The sequence below is a fragment of the Carcharhinus amblyrhynchos genome, chromosome 13 (genome assembly GCF_965287045.1).
Source record: "Carcharhinus amblyrhynchos chromosome 13, sCarAmb.v2.hapA, whole genome shotgun sequence".
NCBI lineage: Eukaryota > Metazoa > Chordata > Chondrichthyes > Carcharhiniformes > Carcharhinidae > Carcharhinus > Carcharhinus amblyrhynchos.
The window spans coordinates 7,655,429-7,669,840 of NC_137336.1; the positions used below are offsets into that span (position 1 = coordinate 7,655,429).

Below are 14,412 nucleotides of genomic sequence, written 5' to 3' on the forward strand. Positions count from 1 at the left end.
AGGACCACAATAAATTACATTATAGGAGAAAGAAAAAAGGTTGTCAGGCTGACTTTGGCTGAGGTGTTGCCATCAAGAAAGCAACAGAGGACTTTAGTTACCTGGTTACCAAGCTGCCAGGAACTGAAAAAATGTGGCAGGACTTGAACATACTCCTTTTGTTTAGAAAATGGTCCTTGCCTATGAATGTATGTCACCCCCAACAAGCATAAATGGGTCACAATATGAATGGATCACAACTATCATAAATACAAAAAAGCTTTCGCAACATGTCTCTCTTTTCAGCAGTATATTTAGGCTTACAATTTAGAATTTTCTAAATTTCTTACATTTTATGTAGAACACCCCCACCCCCACTTTCCCTTAAATTATAGGAGATTTGACTTTCAAAAAAAGTGAAACTTCAAGCAAAAGTAAAGTCAAAGGAAAAGCCTAGCATTTTCCTCTAACCCTATCTGTCTTCAGGCTGGTGATATGGTGGCAATGTCAATGATTACAAGCAGCAGGGGGCACCAACAGAGCACTCATCCATATATATTTAAACAGAGGGAGTCAGTTTTTTTGCTTAAAGACTAGAAATTCACTGCCTTCCCTTGGAAATGGAGGAAGCAGGAAAATAATTAATTCAAAAAAGTTCTACCCACTTGTTCCCCAGGGTTGCCAGCCCTCCAGGATCGTCCTGAAGTCTCCATGAATATAGCCTAATGTCTGAGACATGGGGGTGGGGGGGAACCCAGGAGAAAAATCTCTGGGTCATTAAACAAAACTGGGGGGAGAAAGGTCATCTGACCAATGGTCGTCAATCATCTAATTAATGGAAGAGTCTATTTGCTTTCCAACTGGCCACTGAGTATGTGGACATCAAGCAATCAATGCCAGGAGTGCAGATGGAGGTGGGAGGTTATTTTTTTGGCACCTCCTGGAATATATTGAATCAGGAAAGGAAAATGCTGGAAAATCTCAGCAGGTCTGACAGCATCTGTGGAGAGAGAATAGAGCCAATGTTTTGAGTCTGGATGAAACATTAGCTCTAATCTCTCTCCACAGATGCTGTCAGATCTGCTGAGATTTTCCAGCATTTTCTGTTTTTGTTTCAGATTCCAGCATTCGCAGTATTTTGCCTCTATTTTGCACGTCGAATCAAGAATTGGCAACTAAATTTGGTCCATCAGGCAGCAACGAGGAAGACAAGTCAAAAAAGCTTAAATTTTACTCTTCCTTCCCTCCCTGCAAACCTACACAAGATTGTGATTAAAGATTCAGACTAACTTGCTTGGTAATGGTCTTGGAGTTCAGAAGTTGGGCCTCAGTTTAACCAGCGCAAACTCCTCCCGTTCGATGGGGCTTTGAGTACAGGGTCCCATTCAAACACTAAATGTTAAAAAAAAACAATTGAGGAGGCACCTGTAGCATTTTTATAAAAATGACCTAAAAATTGTCACATAGTGTCAGTAAGCATATTGAAAATTTTCATTGATATAAAAACTAATACTGCGTGTAGAAAATGTGTGACAGAAAATCACTGGGAGGAGTTGGCCATTATATCTTTAGCTTCTTGGCAGGAGGGGCTTGCAAGTCAATCCTTGAGATATCTTTGTTTGCAGTGAATGGTATCCGCTCAGTAACCTTCTTTCCAATAGTTTCAACCTGTCGGTGAAAGTTAACAAATGAAAATTTGCATTAGTGTTTCCAACGCACTGCAGCTCAGTCTAGAAGATCCCTTCCAAGTGGTTAAGGGAGACCTGCCACAGTCTCCTGGTGGCACAGTGGTTAACACTGCTGCCTCATAGTGCCAGGGATCCAGGTTCGATTCCAGCCTTGGATGACTGTGTGTGTGGAGTCTGTATGTCCTCCCCATGTCTGCGTGGGTTTCCTCCGGGTGCTCCAGTTTCCTCCCACAGTCTAAAGATGTGCTGCTTAGGTGCACTGGCCATTGTAAATGCATGGGGTTATGGGGGAGGGTCTGAGTGGAATGCTCTTTTAGAGAGTTGAGGCAAACTCGATGGGCCCATCCTCTTTCTGCACTGCAGAGATTTCCCACAGACAAGTTCAGCGAAACGACAAGTTGCATTTGACATAGTGCAGAATCTGTCAGCAAACCACGTAGAATCACAGAATCCTACAGCGCAGAAGGAAGACATTTGGCCCATCAAGTCTGCACCGAACACAATCCCACCCAGGCCCAATCCGCAAAACCCCATACATTTACCCTAGTTAGTCCCCCTGACACTAAGGGGCAATTTAGCATGGCCAATCCACCTAACCTGCACCTCTGTGGACTGGGAGAAAACCAGAGCAGCCGGACAAAACCCATGCAGAAACGGGGAGAATGTGCAGACTCCACACAGAAAGTGGCCCACGCCAGGAATTGAACCCGGATCACTGGTGCCGTGAGGCAGCAATGCTAACCTCTGTGCCACTATACCGGCCCATATCTCCAAGAACTATACCTTCTTGTATAGCTTTAAATTGAGGGGTGATAAACATAGGACAGATGTCAGAGGTAGGTTCTTTACTCAGAGGGTAGTAAGGGCGTGGATTGCCCTGCCTGCACCAACTTTAAGGGCATTCAAATGGTCATTGGATAGACATATGGAGAATACTGGAACAGTTTAGGTTAGAGGGCCATTAGATTGGTTCCACTGGTCGGTGCAACATCGAGGGCCGAAGGGCCTGTACTGCGCTGTAATGTTCTACGTGCTATGTAACATTTGCAATGATGTTGCATAATTTGGACACTTCTGAACATGCCTGGATTTTATTTTTACTGGAAATCACCCAAAGATAAATTTTGTGTTTTGAACTTGTGTCTTTGAACTCAGTTGGGAATAAATCAAGGCAGGAAGAACTCCTGCTGCCCTTGCCTGAAATAGTGTGCTTATTAGCATCGAGGAATTCTCATCCCATCGGAACTTGTCTGTATTCAGAGGCTGAGATGAAAGGGAGGTCCCAAGGATTAATCCGATTCTATCTACCTCCACATCAAAGCTCCACTGGTGAGAACTTCCAGACACCTATTGGGAATAGCGATCAGTCTTTACCCGCGGGAACTCCAGACCACCAAAACCTTAAAAATTTCGTCGTTTTCATGAGGTTTTTCTTTAACCGCCAGTCTCTGCAGAGACCTTATTTGTTTATCTGTATTTGTACGCACTAGAAAATTTTAAAAAGGGATAAATAATTACACTCCCCAGTTATAAATTGTGTGTTAACCAGTTCTCGCAAATTGTTTTAAAAAATCATTGCATTTCAGAATAGATCAATCATTTTGAGTTTGTTGAAAAAAGTTTAAAAAGTTTATTTATTAGTGTCACAAGTAGGCTTACATTAACACTGCAATTAAGTTACTGTGAAAATCCCCTAGTCGCCACACTCAGGAGCCTGTTTGGGTACACTGATGGAGAATGTATAATGGCCAATCCATCTAACCCTCAGGTCTTTGGACTGTGGGAGGAAATTGGAGGACCTGGAGGAAACCCACACAGACACGGGGAGAACACAGAGGGGTCAGACTGTAACCCAAGCTGGGAATCGAACCCGGGTCCTTGGCACTGTGAGGCAGCAGAAAGACTCCGTGTTAAAGTCTCTTTTACTCCGGGTGTAGTGATGGTGAGGTGAACAGATGGCCATTCTGGTGAACGAGTTGGAGATTTACTTTAATGGTGCGACCTGTGTGATAGAGGAACTCAAGAAACTGTTACTACCCCACGTCCTGTTTGTGGCACACACTATGTAGCAGCATCTGACACTAAGACGCATAATGAGACATTATCAAAAGCACAGCTAAAGAGTTTGCTTTTAAGGAGTGTCTTAAAGAGAAAGTTAGAGAGGTGAGGTGGTTAAGAGAGGGAACACCAGACGTTCTGGCCTGGACAAAGGCAAACAAAACAAAATATTAAAAAAGAATGTTGGAAATCTCAAATAAAAACTGGAAAACACTCAGCTGGTCAGGTAGAAACTATTGAGACACCCTCTTCGGTCATCCTATCATTTAAGGGACGCACAAAGTTCAGGGCTCCATATACGTCAGCTGTGAGCTATTATGTAAATTAACTCATGCACTAAATTAAATGAGCATATAATTCTTGATTATTCAGACTTGCCTTCGCTGCTTGACAAAAAGTCATCTCAATGCAGCTATTTAAATTCTTGTCCTGTTTTTGGAAGACATTAGGTAGAGTTAAGGCTTTCAAGCGCACAAAATATCATCTGAACTCTAGCACCCATCGCCTGCCTGGGTTTGTCCATCTCACCCACTCAGCATCCACCATCTCCCCTCCCCACCTCATCCAAACATGGAGTTGACCAAAGGCATCAATCCCAATGGTGACTGGTGTGTTTTTCAGTCCCACCTCCCCACCCCCTCCCCTTACCTGGAAGCCGAGGTGCTGGAGCTTTTCATGAAGACTGTCCAAAATGCGCCTGCCATCAAAGATAAACGCTGGTTTCAGCATTGCCTTGTAGATCCTCTCATAGTCCAGCTCCTGAAAGGTGATGAATTTAAACTGAGGTACAGACGAGATCTACATTGATATTCTCTTTATATTCACAACATGATCTAGCTGCAATGGTTCAAAACTCGACCAGACTGCAGGACAGACTGGAATCTGAAACAAATGGAACGTGCAGATTTTCCCCACTGTCACAGCCAGGACTTCACCGTGCTGGTCACAGACCCTCCCCAACTCAAACATCTCCATTCACCCGGGGAATAGTGGTGTCCACTAAATGCAGCACTCAATATAAAAGTCTTGCATTAATAAAGTGCCTTATTTAACCTCAGGATGTCTCAAAGTGGGGCATACTGATGACACATTTTTGAATCATGAATCATTGAACCCTACAGTGCAGAAATAGGCCCTTCGGCCCATCGAGTCTGCACCAAACACAATCCTACCCAGGCCCTACCCCCACATATTATACCCACTAATCCCTTTAACCTCCGCATCCCTGGACACTAAGGGGCAATTTCTTAGCATGGCCAATCAACCTAACCCGCACATCTTTGGACTGCGGGAGGAAACCGGAGGAAACCCACGCAGACACGAGGAGAATGTGCAAACTCCATGCAGACAGAGACCCGAGCCAGGAATCGAACCCAGGACCCTGAGGCTGTGAAGCAGCAGTGCTAACCACTGTGCTATGTGAAGTTTAGTTACTATTGTGATGTAGGAAATGCAGCAGATAGTTTGTACAGAGCACACCCCCCTGAACAGCAACGTGATAACGACCAGCAAAATGTCCTTTAATGATGTTGGTCAAAGCACCAGGGCTAAATCTTATTCAAAATTGTGGCTGCGGGATAGAAACTTAGAAGATAGGAGCAGGAGGAGGCCATTTGGCTGTGTTTGATCTCTCTCTTTGCCGCTATTCATTACGATCATGGCTGATCGTCCAACTCAATAGCCTAATCCTGTTTTCTCCCCTTAATCTTTGATCCCATTCGTCCCAAGTGCTGTATCCAGCCACCTTGTAAATATATTTAATGTTTGGCATCAACTACTTCCTGTGGTATTGAATTCCACAGGCTCACCACTCTTTGGGTGAAGAAATGTCTCCTCATCTCCGTCCTAAATGGTGGGCAGCGCGGTGGCAGAGTGGTTAGCAGTGCTGCCTCACAGGGCCAGGAACCCGGGTTCGACTCCCGGTTTGGGTCACTAACTGCACATTCTCCCCATGTCTGTGTGGGTTTCCTCCGAGTGATCCGATTTCCTTCCACAGTGTGAAAGACATGCTGGTTAGGCAGATTGACCTAAACAGGCACCGGACTGTGGCAACTAGGGAAATTTCACAGTAACTTAATTGCAGTGTTAATGTAAGCCTTACTTGTGAGTAATAAATAAACTTTACTTTCCACCCTGCATCCTCAGATTGTGACCCCTGGTTCTGGAGTTCCCCCACCATTGGGAATATCCTCCCTGCATCTATTCTGTCTAGTCCTGTTAGAATTTCAGAAGTCTCTATGAGATCTTTAATATCCACTAGAAAGGGCAATCAGGCCTAGGATCTCATCTGAAAGACGGCACCTCTGACATTACTGCACCCCCTCAATATGTTACTGGAATGCTAGCCTTGATTTTTGACTTCATGCCCTGTAGTGGGACTCGAACCCATAACCAGCTGACTCAGAGGTAAATTCATTACCAACTGACACGCGGCTGACACACACATCAGATCCGAGGCTTTATCGAGGCAGAGTGTACAAAAGCCGGGAGCTTATATAAAATCTTTATAAAGCATTAAATATTGATGCAGTACTGTGTGTCCAATTCCGGGCAAAACACCTTCAGCTAAGACATTGGAGAGAGTACAGGGAAGATTTATTAGAATGGCTCGAAGGAATGAGGGATTACAGTTAAGCGAATAGACCAGACGAACGGAAGTTGCCCTATTTAGAGCAGAGAAGGTTTAAAATGATGAATTGATAAAAGATGTTTAAAACCAATGAGGGTTTATATCAAAAAATAAAAAAGAAAGTTTCCGATCACTGAGGGTCAGCAACCAAAGGGCACAAATTCAAGGTGATTGGTCAAAAAAGCAGGAGTAATGTGAGGAAGACTGTTTTGTTTTGTCAACATGGTTAGGATCTGGAATGCACTGTCTGTAAGATTCAGATTCAACAGGAACCTTCAAAAGAAAGTGAATAAATAAGGAGGAAAAAAGCACAGTATTGGGGAGAGGGACTAATTCATTGTTCTTATGAGGAGCCAGTGCAGTGCAGACTTGATGGGCTGAATGGTCTCCTTTGATGCCGCAGTATTCTGTGATTCACTGAAACGTGAATATACAAAGTAGGTCAGGCAATGCCATTCTCACAACGCGACACGGTCCCCGGATTGAAGCTGTAATTAGTTTGATAATGAGGATTTTATCAAAAGCGGCAGCACTTGAAATAGAACTGCTTTGTATTGAACTTCAGGTCAGATATTTGTGTGAATTCTGTTCTAGACAAGCAACCAAACTTCAAAATCCACAATCACTTCCACCTGGAAGGACAAGGGCAGCAGATACATGGGAACACCACTGCCTGCAAGTCTCCCTCTGAACCACTCACCGTCCTGACTTGGAAATATATCGACATTCTTTCACAGTCGCTGGGTCAAAATCCTGGAATTCCCTCCTGAACGGCATTGTGGATCAACCCACAGCACGTGGACTGCAGCGATTCAAGAAGGCAGCTCATCACCACCTTCTCAAGGGCAATTGGGATGGGCAATAAATGCCAGCCAGTCAGCAACACCCATGTCCCACAAATTGAATAAAAAAAACAGGAGTAAATCGCAAGTAACCCTGAGTAATGCCAAGGTAATTCCCTTTCATTCCTTGTACAATCACTCAAACAATATTTCCACGTTTAGAAAGGTGTTGGTCTGACCTGAGACTTTTCAACATTAACAATTTCCACCTTAATCACATAACATGGGGCACTGTTCCTGTTCACCGAAGCTCGTCCCTGCTCCAAATTAATCACACCAAGTCACGGAGCAGAAATCCCAGGTCAGAGGCTGGAGATTCCCAGTAACTCACCTTCTGACTCCCCAAAGCCTGTCCGCCATCTACAAGGCGCAGATCAGGAGTGTGATGGGATATTCACCACTTGCCTGGATGGATGCAGCTCCAACAACACTCGAGAAACTCGACACCATCCAGGACAAAGCAGCCTGCCTAATTAACACCCCACCCACAAGTATTCATTCCCTCCAACATTGACATACCGTAGCAGCCGTACGTACCATCTACAAGATGCACTGTAGCAACTCACCAAGGCTCCTTAGACGGCACCTTCTCAACACAAAACCCCTGCCACCAAAAAGGATAAGGGCAACAGATATATGGGATCACCACCATGTACAAGTTCCCCTCCAAGCCATACAATAGTCCAACTGGGAACTGTATCACTGTCGCTGGGTCAAAATCCTGGAACTCCCTCCCTAATAGCACTGAAGTGTACCTACACCTCATGAACTGCAGCAGTTCAAAAAGCGGGCTCACCACCACCTCCTCAAGGGCAATTAGGGATGGGTAATAAATGCTGGCTTAGCCAGTGACATCCACATCCCATGAAAATATATTTGAAAAAATCTTGGCCTAGGGTCAAGGCTTTATCTACCTTCAGAATGGCTACAAGGACAATATCATTCTGTGACTGATCTAAAATAAAGTGGAAAGGTTTATTTGGCTGAAAAGTTTATTCCTGAACTCACTCATTAATTCATTAAAGTTGATCTACGCTCAAATTTCAAAAGACTTCCCATATCAGGGAAAGCCAAACAAGAGAGAAAGGAATAAGAGATATACTGTTAGGGCGAGACAATGAGGACATTCGTGGTGGATGTAAACACCAATATCCACCTCTGATGTGAATTCTATGTAATTATATCTACATGTTTTCTCAGAATTGGTTAGTTCAGTTGACTAGAATCATAGAATCCCTACAGTGCAGAAGGGGGCCATTCAGCCTATCACATCTGCACCAACAACAATCCCACCCAATCCCTACTCCCATAACTCCACATATTTACCTTACTAATTCCCCCGACATTACGGTCAATTTAGCATTGCCAATCAACCTAACCCACACATCTTGGACTGAATGGTTAGAGTTCGGTTCACAATGACACCAACAAATAGGTTCAATCTCCATGCCCGCTGTGGGAGCAGGTGGAGGCAGTCTCTCCATCTTGCCCCTCGCTTGTGAAACAGTGTCCCCCAAGCTATACATAAACCAATTGTCTCTCCCTAATGGAGACAGAGAGAGAGAGAGAAATGTTTAAGACCCTTTGTGGACTGTGGCTGTTACCTTGGCTTACCCCAACAAATCTTTGAGCACTTTAAATGTTTGACAGTATATCAAAATGAACTCTGAATCATGGAATCCTACAGTGCAGAAAGAGGCCCTTCAGCCCATCGAGTCTGCACCAAACACAATCCCACCCAGGCCCTACCCTGATATCCCTACATATTATACCCACTAATCCCTCTAACCTAGGCATCCCTGGACACTAAGGGGCAATTTCTTAGCCTGGCCAATCAACCTAACCCGCACATCTTTGGACTGTGGGAGGAAACCAGAGTATCCAGAGGAAACCCACGCAGATACGAGGAGAACGTGCAAACTCCACATAGACAGTGACCCGAGCCAGGAATTGAACCCAGGACCCTGGAGCTGTGAAGCAGCAGTGCTAACCACTGTGCTACCGTGCTGCCTTTTCTGGACTTCAGAAAAACCTTGTGCAGCATCTCTTATTAGTTAGTATCTTCATCAGGGCAGGACGGACTTGATTGCAACAGCTTTACAGTCAATTAAATCGATTTGCGTGGCAATAGACACCATTTGGATCACAAGAAACTAAGCTCATCGAAAAGGAGGTGAAATAAGAGGAAAACTAGCCACAATAGCAGTTATTTTCAATACCTTGAACATATCCCACTCTGTGCAGATTACTATAGCATGGGCATTCTTACAAGCCTCGTAAGGATCCAAGGATACGGTGACCAAACGCGACACTATAGAAAAGAAAAGATCTTGCGTTAAGATATGAAGAACCAGAGACAGGTGGAGTCCGGGTCAATCAATATTTTTAAAAGCAGCAGATAGATTCTTGACCAATAAGGGAGTCAAATATTATCGGGGAAAGGTGCAATGTGGAGTTGAGGCCACAAACAGATCAGCCATGATTTTACTGAATGGTGGTGCAGGCTCGAGGGGCTGAATGGCCTACTCTTGCTGATTCATGTATTTTATAGCATCTTCATAACCTCAGAACGTCCCAAACCATTTTATAGCCAATGAATTCATTTTTGAGGTGTAGTTACTGTAGTAATACTGGGTCAAACAGTGGTCAATTTGTGCCTCATCAACAAAAGGGAGAGTGACAATGACCAGTTAGCTTATTTCAGTGATGTTAGTTGAGGGATAAATATTGGCCAGGACATTTGCATAAACTCATTTATATATAGTTATTTATTAGACACAAGTAGGCTTACATTCACACTGCAATGAAGTTACTACGAAAATCCCCTAGTGGCCACACTCCTGCGCCTGTTCAGGTACACTGGGGGAGAATTTAGCATGGCCAATGCACCTAACCAACACATCTTTGGAGTCTGGGGGGGAAACTGGAGCACCTGGGGGAAACTCATGCAGACATGGGGAGAATGTGCAAACTCCACACAGACAGTGACCCAAGCCAGGAATCGAACCCAGGTCCCTGGCGTTGTAAGGCAGCAGTGCTAACTGCTGTGCCACTGTACCACCCCATTTAAAATACAGGTCATAGACAGTTTTACATCCTTGGGTAACACCACAGCTGGAATTTTCCAGCTATCCACGCCGGAGGGATCTTCTGGTTCCAGCAATGGCACAGTCCAGCCACAAGGGGGGGGGTTTCATTCAATGGGAAACTCTGTTGACAACGATGGGACAAGAAGACACCACTAGCAGCCAATGGGGTTCTTCAGCACTTCTCCTGCAGTGGAGCACTTCCATATGGGGAGCAGGCAGGAAAGTGGAACTGATCCACTTCAGATCAGCCATGATCTTATTGAATGGCGGGGCAGGCTCGAAGGGCTAGATGGCCTACTCCTGCTCCTATTTCTTAAGTTCCTATGTACTGCGCTGGAGTTCAGCTAGATACTTGCTCAAGTCTTGAGTCAGAAGATTGTGGGTTCAAGTCACATGCCAGAAGCGAAAACACTCCCCACTAAACCATTTATATATTGCTTTTTACAAACTCGGAACATCACCAATGTCATGCAACCAATGAAGTACAACTAGTTAGCTTAATCAAATAAGCAACTGTCGTTTTTTGGCTCAGTAAATGAACAAGGGCCATCCTTGCAAAGATGGTCTAGGTACACAGGAATAACATTTCCAAACTTGTTTAATAGGCGTTCCATCCCAAACTTAGTCACCATTCACAAGATGGAAGCGCAAATCAAGTCTCACAGAATCATTCATAACCTCAGAACATCCCAAACAATTTTATTTCTGAGGTGTAGTTACTAGGGTAACATTGGTGAATTTGTAACCAGTAAGTACCTGCAAACAGGAATGCGATAATGACCGGTTAGCTTGTTTCAGTGATGTTGGGGCGACACGGTGTCACAGTGGTTCGCACTGCTGCCTCACAATGGCAGGTTCAATTCTGGCCTCGGTTGACTGTCTGTGTGGAGCCTGCACATTCTCCCTGTGTCTGTGTGGGTTTCCTCCGAGTGCTTCAGTTTCCTCCCACGCTCCAAAGATGTGCAGGTGAGGTTGATTGTCCATGCTAAACCTAGCAAGGTAATTATGAGGGGTTATGGGGGTAGGGCCTGGGTGGAATTGTGGTCAGTGCAGACTCGATGGGCCGAATGATCTCCTTCTCACTGTAGGGATTCTATGATGCATTGCTATATTCAGAACAGGGCTCCTACCTTATAGGCCTCAGTAGCTTTCTCTTTTCAAAAATCTATCTAATTATCTCCAGTGAGAAACATTTGGTATGAACTTGGTAGACAGACAAAAACTTGAGAATAATTTCATGAAAAGTCCAATATGGGGACTACTGTGTGGATTCGCCAAGAGGAATCTTCCTCATTCGAAGGTGATCTATTCAAAACATTCTCCAGTTCCCTGTTGCTTTGTATACATACCCCTGTCGGGATCATCGTCGCAAACACTGGTGTGAGACAGGTCCTGAATAATTTGCTCCTTCTTCACTTTTGGATCAAATATGTGCAGCCTGGCTCCCTCATCCAGAAGATATTTGGAAATGTAAATACTGGATGACTCCCTGTAACAGAAAGCAAACTGAAACAGGAAGCCAGATGGTTCAAGAAACCCATCAGCAGTGTGGGCTACTGCACTTCATTGACACACACACACACAAAAGGAGGCCACTTGACCATCACGTCCGTGCTAGCTCTATGACAGATCAATCCCACTGGTCCCACTCACCTGCTTTTCCTCCAGTGTCTTGCAACATTTTTCCTTCTAAGTATTTATCCAAGTTCCTGTTGTCTGTCACAATATCAGTAGGAGTAACCACCCCATCAAACTCCCATCTTCACATTGGGGATACCCTCCGCCATGTTGCGTGGCACTATCACCGCGCTAAACGGGATAGATTTTGAATAAATCTCGCAACTCAACAGTGAGCATCTATGAGGCGCTGTGGGCCATCAGCAGCGGAATTGTACTCAACCACAATCATAACCCCATGGCCCAGCGTATCCCCCAGTCTATCATTACCACCAAGACAGGGGATCAACACTGCTTTGATGAAGAGTGCGGGAGGGCACGCCTAAAAATGATGTGTCAACCTGTGTCAGCAGCATGTGATAGGCAGAACTACAACCAATGCATCCAATCTAAGCTCTGCAGTCCTGCCATATCCAGTCGTGAATGGTGGTGGACAATTAAACTCACTGGAGGAGGAGGCTCCGCAAATGCCCCCAATCCTCAATGATGGAAGAGCCCAGCACATCAGTGTAAAAGATAAGGCTGAAACATTCGCAGCAATCTTCAGCCAGGAGTGCCGGGTGGATGATCCATCTCGGCCTCCCCTGGAGGTCTCCAGCATCACAGATGTCAATCACTAGACAATTAGATTCAGTTCACGTGATATCGATAAACAGTCAAAGTCACTGGATTTTGCAAGGACTATGAGCCCTGATATTATTCCAGTAATAGTACTGAAGATTAGTGCATCAGAACTTGCTGTGCCTCTAGCTCTTCCAATACAGTCACAACACTGACATCTACACAATAATGTGGAAAATTGCCAAGGTGCAGCCTGTACACAAAAAGCAGGACAAATCCACCCTGATCAATTATTGTTCCATCAGTTTACTCTCGATCATTAGCAAAGTGATGGAAGGGGTCATCAACAGTGCTATCAAGCAGCACTTGCTCAGCAATAACCTGTTCAGACATTGAGTTTGGGTTCTGCTACGGTCACTCCGTGCCAAACCTCATTACAACACATACCCCCTCAATTTCCATCAAATCCCTGACTCTCCAGAACCACTTTGCCAGGTCCCCTTGTGGCACAAGCCACAAGAAGTTAGGACTCGGGTACAAAATGGCTAATGGAACGATGGCCTCAATCTTAAAAGGCTGGAAAAAGAAGGAAGTGACCCTTCAGTTGTATGCTTGCACTGGGTCAGTCTTCCTCTGCATTCAGTTCTGGACACTGCAATTTTATTCATTAATTCAAGGGACGTGGGCTTTGCTGGCTAGCCAAAGGATTCATTGCCCTTATGTGTGGCACAGATACACCGCAATGACGTTGGGACTAAAATGGTTACATTACAAGGACAGGTTGCAGATCTTCCATTCCCTTGAGTGTAGTAGATGAACCAGATCGAGATACTCAAAAGGATAAGTTTGTCCCGTATCACTGTATCGTCACTGGTGGGAAAATCCAGAATAAGGGGCACAATCTTAACATTGGACCAATATCATTTCGTAAAGAAACACTTTCTTTCCCGCAATGTAGTGGAAATCTGGAACTCTTCTCCGAAAGGCTGTTGGTGCGGGGAATCAGTCAAAGGTTTCACTAGGCTGAGATTGATGAGGCTTTTATTGGGGCTGTTGGTTTATTGTAGGTAAAAAATGAAGTGGTATGAATCAACCATGATCTGCATTGAAGGGATAGCAGGCCAGAAGGGGCTGAGTGGCCTCCTCCTGCTTCTTCCTCTGTGCTAACATATTGATTACCTTTGGAACAGTGTAAATATGTCAAAGTCAAAAAAGGCAGCACTTCACAGCAGCCGCAGACATTTGCAAAAACTCTCTCTGGGATACCAGGCAGCGCTGAAATAAATAAACAGATTTCACTGGCACAGAATGCCTCAGTTACCAGTGAGTTACATTTGCTGGGAACTGCCCAAGTTTCCAGGAACCTTGCTGCAGAATTAAAATAAAATATTAATATAGGTTTCATCCATGCCAGGCTGAAGCCTTTCATTCAATATCTGAGCAGTGAAAATGGGACAGTGATTCACCAAACCCTACCTCGTGTCCCCAGTGTCCTTCTTGAAGGCAAATCCCAACAATCCGATCTTTTTATCGGTGACGGTGTTGAAAAGGCAGCCGATTACTCGCGCCGCAAACCTTCTCCGCTGGTAATCGTTAATCTCAATCACCTGGCAGCAAAATCAGAAAACATTACATTGAATTTACAGAAAACAGAGTTTATTATTCTGTAGATGAGACTCGTCACGCCATCACGCCATGAGACCTCACCCCATCAAAATATCCTCCCTCCTGTACTATCTTAGCTTCACCTGAAATACATCCATGTCATTCATTTCATTTCACTCTCTGTGGTAATGAGATCCATGTTCTACATCCACAAGGAGGTTGCTCATAGAATCACAGAGTCTACAGCACAGAAAAAGGCCCTTCGGCCCATTGAGTCTGTGCTG

At 44.6% G+C, this 14,412-nt stretch overlaps 1 protein-coding gene across 1 annotated transcript in view; it reads right to left on the minus strand.

Annotated features, from left to right (window-relative positions):
• Positions 1-1,035: 1,035 nt before the first annotated feature.
• The window catches only part of LOC145351676 (UDP-glucose 6-dehydrogenase-like), a 33,571-nt gene continuing 20,194 nt past the window's right edge, over positions 1,036-14,412 (minus strand). The window contains exons 8-12 of the mRNA XM_080201245.1: positions 14,000-14,130; positions 11,635-11,774; positions 9,416-9,507; positions 4,374-4,484; positions 1,036-1,647 (exon numbers count right to left, since the gene is read on the minus strand). Coding sequence (XP_080057371.1) covers positions 1,540-1,647; positions 4,374-4,484; positions 9,416-9,507; positions 11,635-11,774; positions 14,000-14,130 — 582 coding nt within the window. The 3' untranslated portion in view covers positions 1,036-1,539. The remainder of the gene's footprint in view (positions 1,648-4,373; positions 4,485-9,415; positions 9,508-11,634; positions 11,775-13,999; positions 14,131-14,412) is intronic.